Source organism: Ursus maritimus, unplaced genomic scaffold (assembly GCF_017311325.1).
Source record: "Ursus maritimus isolate PB19 unplaced genomic scaffold, ASM1731132v1 scaffold_19, whole genome shotgun sequence".
Classification (NCBI taxonomy): domain Eukaryota; kingdom Metazoa; phylum Chordata; class Mammalia; order Carnivora; family Ursidae; genus Ursus; species Ursus maritimus.
The window spans coordinates 6,049,289-6,071,081 of NW_024424341.1; the positions used below are offsets into that span (position 1 = coordinate 6,049,289).

Here is a 21,793-nt window from a genome sequence, read left to right on the forward strand (position 1 = left end):
CCGACTAATACAGTGTTTCTGCAATTATTGGATCACTGACAATCTTCTCTTTGCCATATATGCCCATTCATCAATGGATACCATCAACGTTCTCCCTGAAGGTGAATTAATTTCTACTTCTTACTATCTGCTCATTCTCTATTCCTGTGATCATGGCCTTCCACCTGGAATGTTGTGCCATTACCCATTTTGGTCGTTCCATCTTTCTGGAACTAGGTTCTCACCCATCATTTTCACAGAAGCCTTCTTTGATCTTAATAATCTTAGAGCACATATAATTCAAGTATAAAGCACTTTTCACTGTTCTTTAGCTATATTACATGCATACATCTTCCTCTTTCAAGCAGACAGAATCCTATTAGTAATAAATGCTTGTTATGTAAACGGTGGTTTCCAAAACATGTGCACACACATATTTTGTAACAGCTTTCAGATATAATTCACATTTTGAGATAGCATTCACCCATTTACACTGTCCTATTAAGTGGTTTTTAGTGTATTCCCAGAGTTTTGCAACCATCACCATAATCACTTTTCATCAGTTCTAAAAAGAAACCCTATACCCTTTAGCTACCATGCCCTAGTCCTCCTATTCCTACCCTTAGCCCAAAGCAACCACTATAATCATCTACTGTGTCTACATACTCTTCTGAATATTTTGAGGATATTAGAGAAAAAATTCAAAAATATAGAGAAGAAAATAAAAATCACTTGTAATCCAACCATCCAGATATTCTTACCAATCTGTTGTAAGATATCACACTGTCATAGACTGAATGTGTTCCCCCAAAGTTCATAGATTGAAGTTCTAACCTCTGGTGCTGCCATATTTGGAGACGGGGCCTCTAAGCAAAAATTAAGGTTAAACGAGTTTTTAAGGGTGGAGTATTGATCTGATGGGATTAGTGTCCTTATAAGAAGAGACATGAGAGAGCTTGCTCTCTTGCTCTCTCTCTCTCTCACTCACTGCATGCACAAAGTGGAGGTCATGTGAGCACCCAAGAAGATGCAGGCCACCTATAAGCCAAGAGAAGAGACCTTAGAATGAAACCTACTTTGCTGGCACCCTGATTTTGGAATTCCCAGTCTACAGACTATGAGAATCAAATTTCTCTTGTTTAAGCCACCCAGCCTGTGTACGGAACTTTGTTACAGCAGCCTGCGCAGACATACTTAAGAAATTTACATATATGAAATCACACTAAACGTAATTTTGTAATCTTCTTTTTGGTTAACATAATCCAATCTTTTCCTACATTATTAAATATGCTTCTATCACATAAACTACATGGTATTCCACTGTATGTATGGATAGATATATGCATAAAAATACATACCCATTCTTGGGGCGCCTAGGTGGCTCAGTTGGTTAAGTGTCTGCCTTTGGCTCAGGTCATGATCCCAGGGTCCTGGGATCAAGCCCTGCATCAGGCTCCCTGCTCAGTGGGAAGTCTGTGTCTCCTTCCGCCCCTTCACCTCTCTTGTTCTCTCTCTTGTATGCACACGTGAGATAGTAAATATATATATATATATATTTTGTGTGTATAAATATATAAAATAAACACCCATTCTTATTAGGACATTTAGGTTCTCCTCCACTCTATAATCCAACTTTTTCTCCTCTTAAAAACACCATTGGGAAGATCATCTTTACAGATATGGTATATTATACACAAATCTTTGGCAATCTCTGATAATTTTTTGGGGTAACTATAGAATTAGAATTATTTCTGGATTTAATCTTAAAGCTTTTGGTGTATATACTGAAATTATCCTTCAGAAAGGTTATCAAGCATCTTTTTAGTAAACATTCGTTGATCTGGTAAGTGCTGAACTCTGAACAGGAATTTGCTTTCATATATGCTCTTCCTTAATCCTCACAGAAACAGTGTGAGATACGTTTAGTTGACTCACACAATCATCATCATCTTCTTCTTCTTCTTCTTTTTTTTTTTCCAAAAAAGGAAACTGAAGCTTGGGCCAGTACATCACTCAAGGTCACAAAACAAATGGAGCTCTTATGAAAGAACACGTGGCCACTAGACACTAACTCATTTAAAAAACACATTATCCTATTTTTATGGGAGATGGAAAAATCGATGAAGCAGTGGATTATTTTATTTTCTGTACAAGATAAATTGTCTGTGTCTTGTTTAACATAGTTGAGAATATTTACTCAAAATTATATAATCGTCTGTTTCATTTTGTATATAGTAAGCTAAAAATTGGGTTCCTGCATCTATTTTTTTTACAAGCTTTCCTCTGTCAAATATGAATTTTCATATTATAGCAATAGGATCAAGGTAAGATTTAAATATATCATACCTATATACATATCATACATATATGTTATACATATTACACATACATATGTCTTATAAAAGGAGATGTCTACATAATACAAATAGAATATGCATTTCCTTGTTTTCTGCAAGCATAGTTACAAGAAGGAATGGTTATAATCCTTGACCCTAATTAATATTCTGGTTGATAATATTGTTTAATTAGGAATTCAGAACTCCTAAATACTATTATAAAGGTTAACCTGTTCTTAGCCTGAAATTATTTCATCTACAGAACAACCTTTTTTCCAGTGATATCCACCTAGTAACTGCAGAGGTAGGGCAGACTTAGGCTGTATGGTTTCTGGGCTCTACTAGCTCTGTATATTTGACATGAGGCAGAAAAAAAAATGTCTTTAGCTACTTTCAGTAATTATTTTGCTTTCTCCAAGAATACTATAGAAAAAGGGAATTTTACCTTTAACTTTGGCTTTATCACAAAATCCCTCTGTTTTCCCTTTAGGTTTCTGATCAGAAAAAAGGGACACATCTACTCACATACACACTTCTATCTTCTTCTTCTCGTGAGTTATTAAAAGTCTGAAAAGCATTAGATTTCTTCAAATATACAGGCTAAATTAGGACAATTTATATTTTTATTTCTCTACTATATTTTTCTGTATATTAATGTGACAGACTCATTAGTACACAGCTTATTAAAATTACATACATCTTCAAAAAGAAAGGAAGAACTGAATTAAATGCTGAGAAACACAATATAGCATACATTTTATATATGTGTTAGTAGTTCATCTTGTTATTAAGAAGGATTTTTTTTGTTAGTTTCTGTTCATACCAGATTAATTATACCAAGTTTACAGGTCATGAATGTTCATCAAGAATAAATCCCAAAGCAACTATCTGATACCAACACTGGCTAAAATCTGTAAGATCTGCTCCTTTCAGGCATCCTATTCATACAGTACAGGAAATTTCATCAAGTGTGTGAGCCAGTGGAAAGTGTGGGCATGGGCAAACCACTTCACTTCTCTGTTTTACAGCTTTACAAAAATCTTTAAAATAATATGGTTGGAAAAAATAATTTTTAAGGTTTATAAAAACTCCCATATCCTATGATTCCAGACTGGTTTCTATCTTGCTAGTAGTCTCAGGTACTTAACATTCTGCTCCAGCACAGATGGAAGTGGCTTGGTTTTAAAGAGAGCTTTATTTATGTTTGCTCACATATGCCAGAAATGCAGAGCAGAACCAGGAGTATAACTTATTTTGTAAGCTAATATTCTGCTTTCTCTTTCCAAAATATGCAAGATCATACTATTTTAAAAAGTTATGCATTCTAATGTGTTTCCACTAAAAGTAATCATATATAGGTGCTATTATATGAGACAATCCACATAAAACACTTGCCAGAGGGCCTGGCACATGATTAAAAAAAACCCCAAATATTGGCTACTGCTGTTTGTTTTTAAATGAATTGTGGATTCTATAATTCTGGATTCCAGTATTTAGAAGTATCAGTTTTCATTGCCACAGCTTCTTTTGGTGTGCTTGAAACTCTGGGAACCACCAGAAGCTAGCAGAGAATGCTCAGTGCTCAGAGTATTTATATCTAGTAAGTGGCAAAGGGCATAACTTTTTAAAAATACTTTTCCAGATTTTCCAAATGTTTTATAATTGGCTGCCTTATTTTGTCTCCCATCCAAGTACTAACCAGGCCCGACCCTGCTTAGCTTCTGAGATCAGACGAGATCGGGTGCGTTCAGGGTGGTATGGCCGTAGACTGGCTGCCTTATTTTGTAATCAAAAAACAAGTGCTAAACCAAAACTTTACTACTAAAAGAAAAGGAATAATGCTTTAAAATTCTCTTGCATAATCAAAAAAAGTAAAAAGGTAGACTCTGTTGTGTTTTTACAAATGTCACCCTGAAATTACAATTTTAAGACTCCATAATGTCAAGCTTAAGAACAAGTAAAAAGTACCAGTAGTCTATTAATTCAGTGCAAGAATATAATTTCCCCAGTGACATCAGAATAAAAATTCCATCCTTTGTGCTTTAGTCAGAAAAAAAAAGCAAACAAACCAAAAACCCACTTCTAAATGCTCCAAGGCAGAATTTATTATTACAGCAAAAGCTCACTTCCTAGAAGTGAGACAGTTATATTTTTTTATATAAAACTATATGGTTTTAAGTAAAACATTTTTCTTAAGCAACTGCAACAACAGCTGGGAAGGTGTGCTAAAATAAAGAGCCCAAGTGGAAAATGATATTTCACAGGGTAGATACTGGTATACAATTCCAGCCTTCCACTATTTGTGTTTTTCACACTGTGAGCTTCTTGAAGTAGTTCTGTTTCTCATTTCAAGTGTCAATGAATGGTCTCCTACTAACTAGCTGATCTTGACCGAACCACAGTCCAATTTTTATAAGTTTAAGAATTTTATCCATTTCATAAACTTATAAATTATTAGTATGTATTTGTGACCATATTATAAAATCCTTTATAGATTTATTATAACACTTTAAAATATCCTTTTAAATAAACTTTTAAAAAGTAATTTCTAATACCCTTAGACTTTTAAAACTATAGTTGTTACAAAAAGATTAATGGAATATAGAAGATAGTCCATTCACAGAATTAAATGAAAACCTGTAATTAAAATACTTAATGAGCTATTTGAAGTACTCGTTACTAGTAGATTAAATTAGTTTAAAACATGACTAATGGAATGTACAATTCCTAAGTTCTCTTTAAAATGACAATGCGTAGGATCTTTTTTTGTTTTTAGATTTTTAAGTAATCTCTACACCCAAGGTGGGGCTTAAACTCACAACCCTGAGACAGAGGTGCATGCTCTACGGCCTAAGCTAGCCAGGCGCCCTGACAATGCTTAGGACCTTAAGATTTCATTTTTTCTTTTTTAAAGATTTTATTTATTTATTTGACAGAGAGAGACAGCGAGAACGAGCACAAGCGGGGGGGTGTGAGAGGCAGAAGCAGTCTCCTCGCGGAGCAAGGAGCCTGATGAGGGGCTTGATCCCAGGACACTGGAAAACAGCATAGGACATCAGAGAAATCCTTGCTTCAGAGATAAAAGACCTAAAAACTAGTCAGGCTGAAATAAAAAGTGCTATAAGTGAGATGCAAAACCAATGGGATGTAGTCACAACAGGACAGAAGAAGCAGAGGAATGAATAGGTAACATGAAGATTAAATTATGGAAAATAACAAACCAGAAAAGAGGAGGGAAGGAAAACTATCAGATCATGAATATAGACTTAGGGAACTCAGCGATTCCATAATGTGCAATAATATCTGTATCATAGGAGTCCCGCAAGAAGAGCAAGAAAAAGGGGCAGAAGGGTTATTTGAACAAATTATAGCTGAGAACTTCCCTAATTTGGGGAAGGAAACGGGCATTCAAATCCAAGAGGCACAGAGAACTCCCCTCAAAATGAATAAAAACAGACCAACACCAAGACACATCACAGGGAAATTTGCAAAATACCAACAAAAGAGAGAATTCTGAAAGGAGCTAGGAACAAAAGGTCCTTAACCAACAAGGGTAGACACATAAGTTTAGCAGCAGAGCTTCCCACAGAAACTTGGCAGGCCAGAAGAAAGTGGCATGATATATTCAATGTGCTAAATGGAAAAAAATATGCAGCCAAGGCTGTCATTCAGAATAGAAGGAGAAATAAAGTGTTTCCAAGACAAGCAAAAACTAAAGGAGTTCATTAACACTAAAGCAGCTCTGCAAGAAATATTAAAGTGGACCTTTGAGTAGGAAAGAGAGACCAAGAGCAACAAAGACTAGAAAGGAACAGAGACAATTTACAGGAACAGCGACTCTACAGGTACTAATGGCACTAAATTCATATCTATCGATAATCACTCTGAATGTAAATGGACTCAATGCTCCAGTCAAAAGACACAGGGTATCAGAATGGATTAAAAAACAAGACCCATTGATATGCTGCTTCCAAGAGACTCATTTTAGACCAAAAGACATCTTGAGATTGAAAGTGAGGGGTGGAGAACCATGCTAACAGATGTCAGAAGAAACCTGGAGTAGCCATCCTTATATTAGACAAACTAGATTTTAAACCAAAGACTGTAATAAGAGATGATGAAAGGCAGTAGATCATAATAAAGAGGTGTATCCAACAAGAAGATCTAAGAATTGTAAATATTTATGTTCCCAACTTGGGAACAGCCAAATATACAAATCAATTAATAACAAACTTAAAGAAACTCATTGAAAACAATACATTAATAATAGGGAACTTTAATAACCCACTCAAAGCAATGGACATACCATGTAAGCAGAAAATCAATAAGGAAACAATGGCTTTGAATGACACACTGGACCAGAAGGACTTAATAGATCTATTCAGAGCATTTCATCCTAAAGCAGCATAATACACATTCTCTTCGACTGCACATGGAACACTCTCCAGAACAGATCACATACTAGGTCACAAATCAGGCCTCAACCGGTACAAAAAGATCAAGATCATACCATGCATATTTTCAGACCACAATACTATGAAACTTTAAGTCAGCCACAAGAAAAAAATTTGGAAAGAGCACAAATACATGCAGGTTAAACAACATCCTACTAAAGACTGAATGGGTCAATGAGAATATTAAGGAAGAAATAAAAAAAATACATGGAAGAAAACAAAAGTGAAAACACAACAGTCCAAAACCTGTGGGATGCAGCAAAGGTGATCCTAAGAGGAAGTATATCGCTATACAGGTCTTCCTCAAGAAGTAAGCCAAGTCTCAAATATACAACCTAACCTTACACCTAAAGGAGCCGGAAAAAGAACAGCCAAGAAAGCCTAAAACCAGTGGAAGAAGGGAAATAGTAAAGATTACAGCAGATATCAATGGTAGAGAAAACAAAACAAAACAACTCAGGAGAACAGATTAACGAAACTAGGAGATGGTATACTGAAAGAATTGAAAAGATTGATAAACCTCTAGCCAGAATTACCAATCACTAATAAAACGGGTGAGATCACAACCAACACACAGAAATACAATTATAAGAGAATATTATGAGCAATTATAAGCCAACAAATTGGGCAATCTGGAGGAAATGGATAAATTCCTAGAAACATATAAACTACCAAAACTGAAACAGGAAGAAATAGAAAACCTGACAAGTTCCATACTCAGCAAAGAAATTGAATCAGTGAGCAAAAATCTCCCAACAAACAAGAGTCCAGGGCAAGATGGCGTCTCAGCGGAATTCTATCAAACATTTAAAGAAGAATTAATACCTATTCTTCTGAAACTGTTCTAAAAAAACAGAAATGGAAGGAAAACTTCCAAACTCATTCTATGAAGCCAGCATTACCTTGATTCCAAAACCAGACAAAGACCCCACCAAAAAATTATAGACCAATATCCCTGATGAACATGGATTCAAAAATTCTCAATAAGATACAAACTAATCAATCTAACAGTATATTAAAAGGATTATTCACTATCACCAAGTGGGATTTATTCCTGGGCTCTAGGGTGGTTCAATAACCACAAATCAATCAACGTGATACATCACATTAATAAAAGAAAGGATAAGAACCAAATGATCCTCTCGATAGATGCAGAAAAAGCATTTGACAAAATATAGCACCTTTTCTTGATAAAAACCCTTCATGATGTAGGGATACAGGGAATATACGAAAACATCATAAAGGCCATGTATGAAAGACCCACTGAGAGCTTTGCCCCTAAGGTCAGGAACATGACAGGTATGCCCACTCTCAGCACTATTGTTCAATATAGTACTGGAAGTCCTAGCCTCAGCAATCAGACAACAAAAAGAAGTAAAAGGCGTCGAAATCAGCAAGGAAGAAGTCAAACTTTCATTCTTCGCAGATGACACAATACCCTATGTAGAAAACTTGAAAGACTCCTCCCCAAAATTGCTAGAACTGATACATGAATTTGGCAAAGTCTCAGGATATAAAATCAACATACATAAGTCTGTTGCATTTCTATACAACAATAATGAAGCAGCAGAAAGAGAAATCAAGGAATCGATCCCATTTACAATTGCACTAAAAACCCTAAGATACCCAGGAATAAACCTAACCAAAGAGGTAGAAGATCTGAAAAATATAGAATACTTATGAAAGAAATGAAGACCCAAAGAAATGGAAAAACATTCCACGATCATGCATTGGAAGAGCAAATATTGTTAAAATGTCTATGCTACCCAAAGCAATCTACACATTCAATGCAAACGCTATCAAAATAACAGCAGCATTTTTCACAGAGATAGAACAAACAAATCCAAAATGTGTATGGAATAGAAAAGACCTCGAATAGCCAAAGGAATATTGGAAAAGAAAAACAAAGCTGGAGGTATCACAATCCCGGGTTTCAAGCTGAATTACAAAGCTGCAATCACCAAGACCATATGGTACTGGCATAAAAACACACAGATCAATGGAACTGAATAGAAAACCCAGAAATGGACCCATATCTGTATGGTCAACTACTCTTCGACAAAGCAGGAAAGAATACCCAATGGAAAAAAGACAGTTTCTTCAACAACGGATGCTGGGAAAATTGGACAGTGACATGCAAAAGAATGAAACTGGACCATTTTCTTACACTACATAAAAAAATAGACTAAACATGGATGAGAGACAGTAATCCATCAAAATTCTAGAGGAGAACACAGGCAGCAACCTCTCTGACCTCGGCCACAGCAACTTCTTACTAGACATATCTCAGAGGGGCAAGGGAAACAAAAATAATAGTGAACTACTGGGACGTCATCACGATAAAAAGCTTCTGCACAACAAAGGATAGAATCAACAAAACTGAAAGGCAATGTATGGAATGGAAGATATATGCAAATGACATATCAGATAAAGGGCTAGTATCCAAAATCTATAAAGAATTTATCAAACTCAACATCCAAAAAATAGTAATCAGTTAAGAAATGGGCAGAAGACATGAACAGACATTACTGCAAAGAAGGCATACACATGGGTAACAGACACATGAAAAAATGCTGAACATCACTCATTATCAGGGAAATACAAATCGAAACCACAATGAGATACCATCTCATACCTGTCAGAATGGGTAAAATTAACAATTCAGGAAGCAACAGATGTTGGTGAGGATGCGGAGAAAGGGGAACCCTCTTGCACTGCTGGTGGGAATGTAAACTGGTGCAGCCACTGTGGAACACAGTATGGAGGTTCCTCAAAAAACTAAAAATAAAGCTACCCTATGACCCAGCAATTGTACTACTAGGTATTTATCCAAAGGATACAAACATAGTTATTCGAAGGGGTGCATTCACCCCAATGTTTATAGCAGCACTACCAACAATAACCAAATTATGGAAAGAGCCCAAATGTGCATTGACTGATGAAAGGATAAAGAAGGTGTGGTATATGCATAGAATGGGATATTATTCAGCCATCAAAAAGAATGAAATCTTGCCACTGAGGATATGGATGGAGCTAGACTGTATTACGGTAAGTGAAATAAGTCAGAGAAAGACAAATACCATACGATTTTACTCATATGTGGAATTTAAGAAACAAAAAAGATGAACATAGGGGAAGGGAAGGAAAAATAAAATAAGATAAAGACAGAGAAGGAGGCAAATCATAAGAGACTCTTAACTCTAGAGAAAAAACAGGATCAATGGAGGGAGGTGGGTGGGGGATGGGCTAAATGGTGATGGACATTAAGGAGTGCAGCTGTGATGAACAGTGGGTGTTGTACGTAAATGATGAATCACTAAATTCTACTCCTGAAACTAATAGTACATTACATGGTAACTAATTTGAATTTAAATAACATCTTGGAAGAGAAAAAAAAAGAAAAGTCCTTGCCTGGATTACAGGTGACTCCTCATATTCATTCTCTGAAAATGTTTTTTGTTTAAGACGTGAGTATAAGGCAAATATCATAATCAAGTATCATATGGGAAATAAAAGCCACCATCCCAGCTATTTCTGTCATTCAGACATTAATTTAGACACTTCGTGGAAACCTTTTTGTCTGTTACCTATCTTTTATTATTTTAATTAAAAATAAATACGCTCATTGAAAAGAACTTGGATACAGAAAAGTTATAAAGTAAAAAGTGAATCATTTTTCAAGTAATTTTGATCCTGTTCTCTACTTGTGCAAACTGATATTAAATGGGGAGGCATATGTTTTATACACATATAAAGTTGTTAAATTTATTCTAAATTCAGGAGAGGTCTTTTTTTTTAAATAATATTTTTTTAATTATATTATGTTAGTCACCATACAGTACATCCCTAGTTTTTGATGTAAAGTTTCATGATTCATTACTTGCGTATAACACCCAGTGCACAGGAGAGGTCTTACCCTAAAAACATATTTGATTCTAGGTAAATATGTTTGAAAAGCTTTTAGTAATTTAAAATGGAAAACATATATTTACCTTCCTTAATCCCCATATATCACTACAATGATTTAAAAAGTCTGAAAATAGAAGTGTGTGATCAACGGCATCTATTTTGAGGAATTTCTTAAGGGTATTACATAGGCAAATAATACTGAGGAAATAGCCAATTAATGCTGACCAGGTCAGAGAGTCAAGGGGTCAATAGTGGATGGACTCCCTAGCAGATCAGTGAGAAGCCCTGAATCTCAGGGCGACAGCTGAGAACAAGGGCAAGCCATGATGGGGCCAGGGGAGCAGGACTTCTGGAACTGAGCCAAGGATCACACAGGAACAGATATATTTGTCACTTGGAGGTTCCTGCTTGCTAAGTAAAGTGGGGGGATTTGCTGGTACTCTTAGACAGTGTTCTAAATAATTTTAGAGTATTGCCAAAAAACCAACCCTCTGAAATCACATGGTGAAATAGCACAAAAAGGCTCAGCAAAGCAGTGAGATAGTTAAATAAACTGTGCCTCCCTGTCACTCCCCTAATCTTCTTCCCATTGGAAAGCACAACCTGTTCAGACTTAGAGAGTCTGATGACCCCCCAGGTTGAGGCCAGAGGAGTAAGTCGGACTCCTGTAGTGTCCCTTGCTAGTGACTCTCATAGACGTGGGTGTGGTTCGCCACCAAGGCATCACTTGTGTGGTGTTATCTGAGAACTCTGAAACCACCATCTTGTTAAATACTTTTTCTACTTCGGGTCAGCTCCCAGCTTTTGAGCCCCAAGGAGCTCCTGTATGGGAAGGGGAGAAAGGGAGTTGTGGCAATTGTCTGCTAGGCAGAACTGTATGGGACACATGTTGTTTTCCCAACCACATTACCTACCAACACTAATTCTTTTTAGAAATATAAGCATAGAAAAATTCTCAGATGCATGAGGAAAAACAATAGCTTAAGAGAAGGAAAACCAAAGTGAGCAATCATATAAATGGTCCCTACCTAAACAAGAGAACATGCAGGGAAAGGAGAGAATTTCAAAGATTACCATACTGCTTGCAAGAAGTAAACAGAGCAATATTTATAAAATTCTATACAAAATTAATGTTGATATGGAAGAGCAAGAGAAAAATATTTTAAGACATACCAGTACTCAGAAAATATATTAACCTATGTAAACCTTTCTGAAAATCACGCGAGGAAGTATTCTACTAAAAGAGATAGGAATTAGAAAAAAGAAAGGGAAGGAGGTGGCATATAGGTAAACTGATGGCAATAAAGCTGGTAAAATGGTTAAGTTTATCTTTTTTTTAAGATTATATTTATTTGAGAGAGAGTGAGTGCATATACATGAGAGAGCAGGAGTGGGGGAAGGGGCAGAGGGAGAGGGAGAAGCAGACTTCCTGCTGAGCACGGAGCCCAATGTGATGCAGGGCTTGATCCCAAGACCCTGAGATCATGACCTGAGCCAAAGGCAGAATCTTAACTGACTGAGCCACCCAGACACCCAAAACTTGTTAAGTTTAAATAATCATTGATAACATGGCTTTGAACTGTTAAGAAAGAATTTGTAAAACAGAAGGCAGAAAAGGTAAAAAACAAAATTAATCATCCATAAGTCAACTTCCACTTTATTTCAACAGAATCTTGAAACAGGCAGGGAAATAAAACCTTTTTAAATATCTCCTCTTATTTGGGAAGTAAAACGTGAACATAATGTTAGAATTTAAAAAGTGGTAGGGTAACACAGGTTTATATATTTGTTAGAAATTGGAGTTAAGGGGCGCCTGGGTGCTCAGTCGTTAAGCATCTACCTTCGGCTCAGGTCATGATCCCTGCGTCCCGGGATTGAGCCTCGCATCGGGCTCCCTGCTCCACTGGGGGCCTGCTTCTTCCTCTCCCACTCCCCCTGCTTGTGTCCCTCTCTCACTGGCTGTCTCTCTGTGTCAAATAAATAAATAAAATCTTAAAGAAAAAAAAGAAATTGGAGTTAAGTCCTGGTAGAATTGAATTAGAATGCGGAAACTTCCAGCCGACAGGAATAAGGACGAAAAACAGAGCTAGGAAACAGCTCTGATTCAAGGGAGCTAGGGAACCCCACAATTCTGTAATACGCAGGATCCCCCGTCTTCACAGAAGTGCTTGGAATGCATTCTGCGGATCTGCAGTGTCATAGGGTACCAGTGGGAAGAGGCAGAAGGATAGTTTTCTGTCGCCAATTTTCTCAATTTCCTTAACTGAAAAACAGTGACATTTAGTACAGGCTGATTTGAGCATGAGGGTAACAGAATGATATTAAAGCAAAAGCAACTCTGGACATTGTTGATGGCTTTGAAAGAATAATTACATACTAGTAACTGTCTGACTTAAGGCAAACAACTAATGATCAAAGGAAAGAGAGGAAGGCCATTTCAAAACAACTAAGTCATTTTTCCCATGTGATTGCTTCAAACTGGTATGCCATTTCCCATGACCTTTCTATAACGTATGTTATTTATATTTATGTTAATATCTTTAATGCAAAGTTATCTTGTTTCCTAAAACTAAAACCTCCTGCACCAAATTGGCTATCTCTGGGTCTGAACTTGCCGATGTGTGGAGAAAACCTTCTCCTGGATACTGTTAATTAAATGCTATGCTACCCAGTGGTCCATCCTGACTTAGGCTACGAAGTCACAGGCTACAGATTCTCAAGAGATTTGTAGGTCTTTAAACTTTTTACATGGAATTTTTCAAATTATACAAAATTAGAAATACAGAACGGACCACACTCATACTTCACACAGTTTCAGCTGTCAACAAAACATGGCCAATCTTGTTACATCTACATTCCACTTCCTACTTCCCTGGGTTACTTCAAAGAAACACCTCAAACATGTCATTTTATTTTCATGTAGTCTTTTGCCTGATAATTTAATTCTTTAAGTAAGTTTCCTTTTTTCCTGAGCAGGACCATTATGTATTTATGTATTCTGTTACTCTAGTTATAATTTGTGGTCTACTGTAAGGACAAAAACTGTAATAATTTTAGTAGGACTAATTGTTTTATTATTAAACAGATATTTATCAAGGGCCTGCTATCTACCAGATATTAGTATTAATGGACAGAAGTAAACCAATATGCATATTTTGACTTCATACAAAAATAAATATGCTAACAACTAAACTGACTCATAAGAGAAGCGTGTGTTGTTTTATGAGGAGGTGAGTTTTACTGCAAGGCATTCAAGCGGAAGCTGACTGAGATGTTGTGTTAGTGTGCACTTGGTCAAGATGCCTTCTGAGGCCTTTCCCATCTCTAAGAGTCCCTGAAATTTCTGTAATTTTAAAAAATGTAAATAAATAAATACCAAGGAAGGACTGGATATCCTAAATTATATGTATGCATTTTTCACATGGACAGTTTTCAAGAGATCAATATAAAAAAAGTGTCAGACCAGCTTCTGCTTCATACTGAGAAACTGCCTTCTTTCTTCAGCATTATTATTGTTATTATTATTATTATTACTACAACTGGGAATCTGAATCCTATATCACTGTAGGAAAATCTTTTATGCTCTGATTTACTTCTTTTTCACATGACTGATGACCTCTGCTCTAGGAGAGTCTAGAGGCACACACATGCGAAGTAACAGCATCACATGCCCTCATGTTAACTAACAAATTTGTGAGTACAGTGCAAAAAATCATATTTTTTCAAGAGCACAATACAAATAATTTCAAATATGAAAGCAGTTTTAAGGCTTGAATAAAAGAACCTGTTGAGTGTAGGATGAACTTGATTTGTCCTAACCATATACAAATTAGTGTCTATTTCACTGGAATTTTTTCCTTACTATGCAATGAGTAACATCTATTCTAGGAAGCATTAATTTTCAATCTATACAGTGATACACATAAATACTTCAAATCCAGATGAACTAAGCAATAAATCTGGGTTTTTTTTGAAAGCTTTAAACATGAGAAGATAGTTTCTTTGAAGTACACTGGCAAAACTCAAATCAAGGACACAAATCCTATACCTATCTCATTAAACAGAAAAAAATACTTTGAAAGAGAATTATTAATTTGAGTCTCAATATAAACTTTTGAAACAAATAACATTTATTCTGGGTTGGAAAAAAAGTTATTTTCACAGCACCCCATTAAGGTCATGAGAGAGAGCCCCTCTCTTACTGCATGATATTTTTTCTGTACATTTTTGGTTTATAAGCCTGGGAAATTGAGTTCTTTTTTTTTTTTTTTTAAAGATTTTATTTATTTGAGTGAGAGAGAGAAAGAAAGAGAGAGCGCACAAGGGGGCAGAGAGGGGCAGAGGGACAGGGAGAAGCAGGCTCCCTGAGCCTCATGTTGGGCTTGATCTCAGGACCCAGAGATCATGACCTGAGCCGAAGGCAGACGCTTAACTGACTGAGCCCCCCAGGCACCCCAAGTAAGTTCTTTTCTAGTCACAGAGAATCCTAAAGATAGGTAGACTTGAGAACTTAAGCTAGGGCAGGTAACTCACTCACTACGGCTCAATCTTCTCTTTTTAAGAAATGAACTATCGACTAGCTATAGCTCTAACATCTGCAGCAACATGGGCGGCACTGGAGGAGGTTATGCGCAGTGAAATAAGTCAAGCAGAGAAAGACAACTATCATACGGCTCCACTCATTTATGGAACATAAGAAATAGCAGGGAGATCGGTAGGAGAAGGAAGGGAAGAATGAAGGGTAAACAGAAGGAGGAATGAACCATGAGAGACTATGGACTCTGGGAAACTAACTGAGGGCTTCAGAGGGGAGGGGGGTGGGGGACTAGGATAGGCCAGTGATGGGTATTAAGGAGAGCACATATTGCATGGTGCACTGGGTGTTATACGCAAATAATGAATCATGGAATATTACATCAAAAACTAAGGATATACTGTATGGTGACTAACATAACATAATAAAAAATTATTATAAAAAAAAAAAACACCCAACAACAGAAGGGGGAATGAACCACGAGAGACTATGGACTCTAGGAAACAAATTGAGGGCTTCAGAGGGGAGGGGGGTGGGGGATTGGGATCGGCCAGTGATGGTTATTAAGGAGGGCACGAATTGCATGGAGCACTGGGTGTTACGCGCAAACAATCAATCATGGATCACTACATCGAAAACTAATGATGTACTGTATGGTGACTAACATAACATAATAAAAAATTAAAAAAGAAAAAAAAAGAAAACAGCTAAAGGTGGGACTATGTCCTTGAATTGGAGTTTCATATTTGGTAGAATGTTTCCAAATACTTCATATTTGGTAGAATGTTTCCTGGAGATAGAACATGGGGTCTGAGGCATCAAGTGTTGCCTGGGTACTAGACGGAATACTTTTAAATTAAGATAGCCCATCCATGCCTTGAAAGTACCTGGACATATGTTTAACATAAATTTCCCGAATGCCTCCTATATGCCAGGCCCTGTGTTCAGCACTGGGGAATAAGACAAATAAGACACAGAAACCACTCTCAAGTTGTTTAGAATACCACAATATCCTACGAGAGAAAGGTACTAAGCAAGTGACCATAGTAAATAAGTCTAGATTTCAGAGTGCTTCTCAAATATCCTGGAATGGATGGAGTTAGGGGTAGAGAGATTTTATGTTCTATTAAAAGAAATGGGGACGGGAGTGTGCTATCATTCACAAAGCCTGATTCTAATGATCCAAGGGCATAGACCAGATATTTTGAGATGTATGCTTTTGTTGAATCTCCCCTTGGCAACTAGAGTTTGCATTAGTCAATGGCTGTACAAGACTTAGTTATTTATCTGTAGGGGATCAAATTCCAAACTCTTATTTCAACAGTGCTTGTTTCAAGTCAATGAATTGAACCAGGTTATTCTAATTACAAATTCATATAGGGTTAGCAAAAAATATAAGGATTCCTAGTCTTTCAGATAAAAAGAGGATTAAAGTTGAAGGAAAACTGCTGAGAAAAAAAAATACACTTTAAAGTAGATACATTAAGCCAAATATACAGCAAAGTTTAATTTTTTTTAAGCTCTAAAATAGTCAATACCTCCTTCAAAATGGCAAAGGACTGCCCACAATCATATAGATAAAAAGCGTAGAAAATGGGTAGACTCATAATACAAGTATTCTGAGATTACAGCAGTAATGAAGAGGGGAGTCACTCTTAGTTCACTCAAATTAGAATGAATACGCTGGCTAGAAAGGAAAATTACATTTTCTGTCATTTATAAATGCATGTGTCACTTCATTAAACAAATGAACGGTCTTGATGGCTGTTTTGGTGTCAACTATAGTAATAGTAATACAAACACAGTTCCCTTCTAATAGCAATTCATGGTAAAACTCTTGGCAAAGTAGAAATAGGGTAAACTTACTTAACATAATACAGAACATCTACAAAAACCTACAGGTAATAATATCACACTTAATGATGAAAGATGGAATGCTTTCCCCCCAGATCAGAAACAAGGCAAGGATGTCCACTGGCACCAATCTTTTTTTTCTTTTTTTTTAAAGATTTATTTATTTATTTATTCGACCGAGAGAGAGAGAGACAGCCAGCGAGAGAGGGAACACAAGCAGGGGAAGTGGGAGAGGAAGAAGCAGGCTCACAGCGGAGGAGCCTGATGTGGGGCTCGATCCCAGAACGCCAGGATCACGCCCTGAGCCAAAGGCAGACGCTTAACCACTGTGCCACCCAGGCGCCCCCACTGGCACCAATCTTAATCAACATAGTAATGGAAACTCTAGCCAGAACAAGAAAAAAAAAAAAAAGGCATAGATTGGAAAGAAGAAATAAAACTGTCTCCTTGCAGATACCATAATTGTCTATGTAGAAAATCCTATCGAATCTTAAAAAAACCTCCTAGAATCAGTAAGTTGAGCAAGGTTGCAGTATACAAGATTAACACACAAAAATCAGTTGTATTTCTATTTACTAAAAACAGACATGTGGAAACCAAACTAAAAACACAATATTTGTAATCACTTCAAAGAAAATAAAATATTTAGTCATACACTTAACAGAAAACGTACAGGATCTCTATGGTGAACATGGGTGTCAGGTGGAGGAGATGGTTAGCTTGGTTGGCAATAGGTAACAATGAGCAAACTGAAGTAAATATACTGAGGAAAGCGGAAGCTGAGCTTCTCACTGCTAGAGAAGATACCTGTAGACAGAAGTGATTAGAAAGAACCCTTGAAATGCTGTGTTAGATTAGAAATGGAAGTAATGGCATAAATTCATGGTCTTATAGTAAGTAAATGTATGTATACACATACACATACATACAGTTATAGATGGGAATATTTGTGTGCTGTGTATGTGAAACCATATCTGTATTTCCTAGCTCTGTCCATTGAGAGAAGCTAATAGAAATGACAACTCAGTAAGAATCAGCACACTGAGAATCTAGAATTTGGTTTTTAAATACCATCCACTACAAAAGGAAACAGGGCTCCTTGGAGAGAGGTCAGATTATAAACTTAGGACAAGGGAGGTATAAGATGAATCTGGAGTATCTTTCTATCCCAGAGAACATGTCAAAAAGACATAGGAGACAGCCTGAAGGACCTTCTACTGCTTCTACTGGGAACACTTTGAACATTAAATGATTTTATGTACTGAATATAATATGAATACATATATATATTTATATGATATATATGTCATATATATATAATATATGATAAATGAATACATAATACATGGGAGAGAAGCAAAGATCTTCCTTATGGTAGAATGCCAACTAATAAATGTAGAAGAAATGTTGGAAATAGGGAATCATTCTTTGACAACTATCTCAGAGAAGGCAATCACAAAGAGGGAAATAGTGAACTTAAGGTGGAGAGACCTGGTGGTCAATAAGATGACCAGAAGATCAAGACTAACATTATGGTGGTGAGACAGGTCAACATCATGGGCTTCCTGATAAAACGCACTGAGAAGTACACAGCATTGGTTCTGCAATTCCATGCAGTGGAATTTCTGCAAAGAAGTATGACCTGAGTGGAAAAAGAGGAAACAGGGTTATGCTACAGAATAAAGCCTGTATTCTTTAAAATTGGTAAGGACTTGAAAAGGAATTGTTCCAGACTGAAGAAGCCTGCAAAGATGTGACAACAAAATGCAACAGGAATTCCTGGATAGAATCCTGGAATCATTGTGGGGACAGTTGAAATTTTGAACAGGGTCTGTGTATAGGATTGTAGTGTTGTAACAAAGTTGATTTCTGATTCGGAGAGTTGTATACAGGTTATGTAGGAGTGTGTCCTTTTTCTTTGGAAAATTTGCTTTGACCGAGAGAATACAAAATTAAATGTTAATTACTGATAATAAAACATATAAAACAAATACTCACCAATCACTTTTACAAAATAAGCATCTGCTTCAAAGTTATTTTTTAGTGTATGGATGGCAAAATCATTCTTTGTATATCCTTTGCTTAGTACTACAATGTCCAAGATACCCTGGAAAAAACATATACAAAAGTTGTAAGAACAAACCAGCAACTGAAAAAATAATGAAAATACATGCATGTTTATCATGTAAATATAAACCTTATTCAACTTGATGTTTAAAATAAAAATACTATTAAAAAATATAAAACCTTAAGAGAGAGAGAGAGAAGCAAACCAAGAAACAGACTCCTCTCTCTAGAGAACAAACTGATGGTTACCAGAGTGGAGGTGGGTTGGGGGTGGGGGAAACAGATGATGGGGATTAAGGAGTACACTTGTCATAAGTACTGGGAGTTGTAAGGAATTACTGAATTACTATATTGTATACCTGAAACTAATATTACACTGTATGTTAACTGGAATTTACATAAAAACTTAAAGAAAACCCCAAAACCTTAGAATAGTAAACTATAAACAAAATGAAAAAAAAAATCTATAATTTTAATCCCTGGAAGTAACTGTTAACATTTTTGTATACTTCCTTCAAGTCATATTTGCATGTATTTTTATTTTAATTTTAAAAAAGATTAATTTATTTATTTTAGATAAATAGAGTGAGTGTGGAAGCAGGGGGAGGGACAGAGGGAAAGGGAGAAACTCAAGCAGACTCCCTGCTGAGCGTGGATTCCCAAGACCCTGAGATGCATGACCTGAGCAGAAATCAAGAGTTGGATGCTTAACCGACTGAGCCACCCAGGAGTTCCTGCGTGAATTTTTAAAGGCCTATGAAATGGACTGCTAAATTGTTTTTGACCATCAGAGAAAGAGAGCACTGTCTTGGTGACCATGGCATATTAACATTATTTCTCCCTAAAAAAGAGCGAAGTTTTGCTGATTTTATTGGGGAAAAATGTATGCTCATTTAAATTTCTACTTTACTGATTATTTAATTAATTTATTTATTAAAATTGTTTTGAGTATACTTGACATACAATATTACATTAGTTTCAGGGGTACAACATGGTGACTCAACTGTATACCTTATGCTATGTTCACCACAAGTGCAGTCCGTTCCACTGATTCTTAATGAAATTGATCATTTACCATATTTTTTCATATATTAGCCATGTGTGTTTTTTCTGTAAACTGACTATGTTTTGTTTTTCCAGTGGGAGTTTTTGGTGACTTATATCAGTTTGTATGAACACTTTTTATATTCAAGATACCATTTGACTCTTTCATAAATTTATTTCCCAGATCCAAAAACAATTTAAAATTTCATTTGATGCTTTTTTAAGTACAAAAATTAAAAACTTCTTTGTAGGGGTGCCTGGGTGACTCAGGCAGGTAAGTGTCTGACTCTTGATTTTGGCTCAGGTCATGATCTCAGGGTTGTGAGATCAAGCCCTGTGTTGGGCTCTGTGCTGGGCATGGAGCTTGCTTAGGATTCTCTCTCTCCCTCTCCCTTTGCCCCTTCCCCCTTTTTCTCTCTAAAAAAAAAAAAAAAATTATTTGTTGTTAATTCTCTTTATTTTTCCCCTTATGATATTTTTGTCAATTACTTTTATGCTTGTCAACTGTTAATAAAAAGTGAAATAACATGAGATTTGGTAGCAGAAGGAGGAAAACAAGAACCTGGACAATTCATGTAATTGAGAATCAGCCTGTTACAACAGAACAAAGCAAAACTAAAAATGTTACACCCAAACCAAAACCAAAAATTATGTTAAGAGGAGACACAAATGTCCTGATGGACATTGAATTTTTTAAAATAATCAAGTTATTTTACAAGGATGTACTGTGATATATTACCTCTAGAATTTAACACATTTTTATCAGAATTTATTATTTTTCTGAGTGGTAAACTGACTTTTCACATTAGAACAGAGGAAAAGAGGCCCTGAGGGCCTTTCATTGTCACAGGCTTCTGTGGCAATAAATGCTACTTGCGGTTCACAAAGTTAAAAGGGAGGACACTGCATTCGCCCTTCTGTGGTCTTGCACAGGTTCAAGAATCTGTTCTCTGTTGGCTGTTCTTTTGTCTACTGGTGCACACGCACATTTGCCAGCCTCAGAGAATGAGTCTCTAGTGGTTCAATCTAAATAGCACAAAATGAGACAAAGGCGTTTTCATATTTCACTGTACTGATCAGCTAGTAGTGTCAATAAATTTGTTCCCTGTGCCATTTAACATTAAAAGGGGCTTTCTTTAATTAACTCATTTGCTTTCATTATCTCATCTACATTTTCTGGTCAAATAGGGTGAAGTGAAAGTGAGATGAAGTGGATGGCAATTAGACTCCAAACACAGAGGAGAGCTCTGAACTCACATCTTCATAAATGTCAAAGAAGGTGGCAACCATGGCATCTCTGATTTGATTTAGGTCCATCAGCTCCCAGTAGACTTTAAACATACGATGTGCCCCCTCACAGCTTGCATTATTACAAGGAACATTCTCCAGTAAAAAGGCCTGCTGATTGCTGTAAGATAAAGGAAAGGCATTTAGTTAACAGAACACATCAATGCTGTGTAGTATTAGCTATGCTGTATTTCCTAGAATCAAAGAGATGATAAATAGTATATAGAGAAATGATAATGAAAAAACCCCCACATTTTATTGATAATTGTACTGTGTCATAAAAAAATTAAATTGCTGGCTATCCTACGTGAGCCTTCGGCATAAATTCT

General features: G+C 36.3%; 1 protein-coding gene across 1 annotated transcript in view; it reads right to left on the bottom strand.

Moving 5' to 3' along the window:
• ITFG1 (integrin alpha FG-GAP repeat containing 1) overlaps positions 1-21,793 on the bottom strand; it is a 271,075-nt gene that overhangs the window by 79,455 nt on the left and 169,827 nt on the right. The window contains exons 11-12 of the mRNA XM_040633257.1: positions 21,435-21,585; positions 19,065-19,173 (exon numbers count right to left, since the gene is read on the bottom strand). Coding sequence (XP_040489191.1) covers positions 19,065-19,173; positions 21,435-21,585 — 260 coding nt within the window. The remainder of the gene's footprint in view (positions 1-19,064; positions 19,174-21,434; positions 21,586-21,793) is intronic.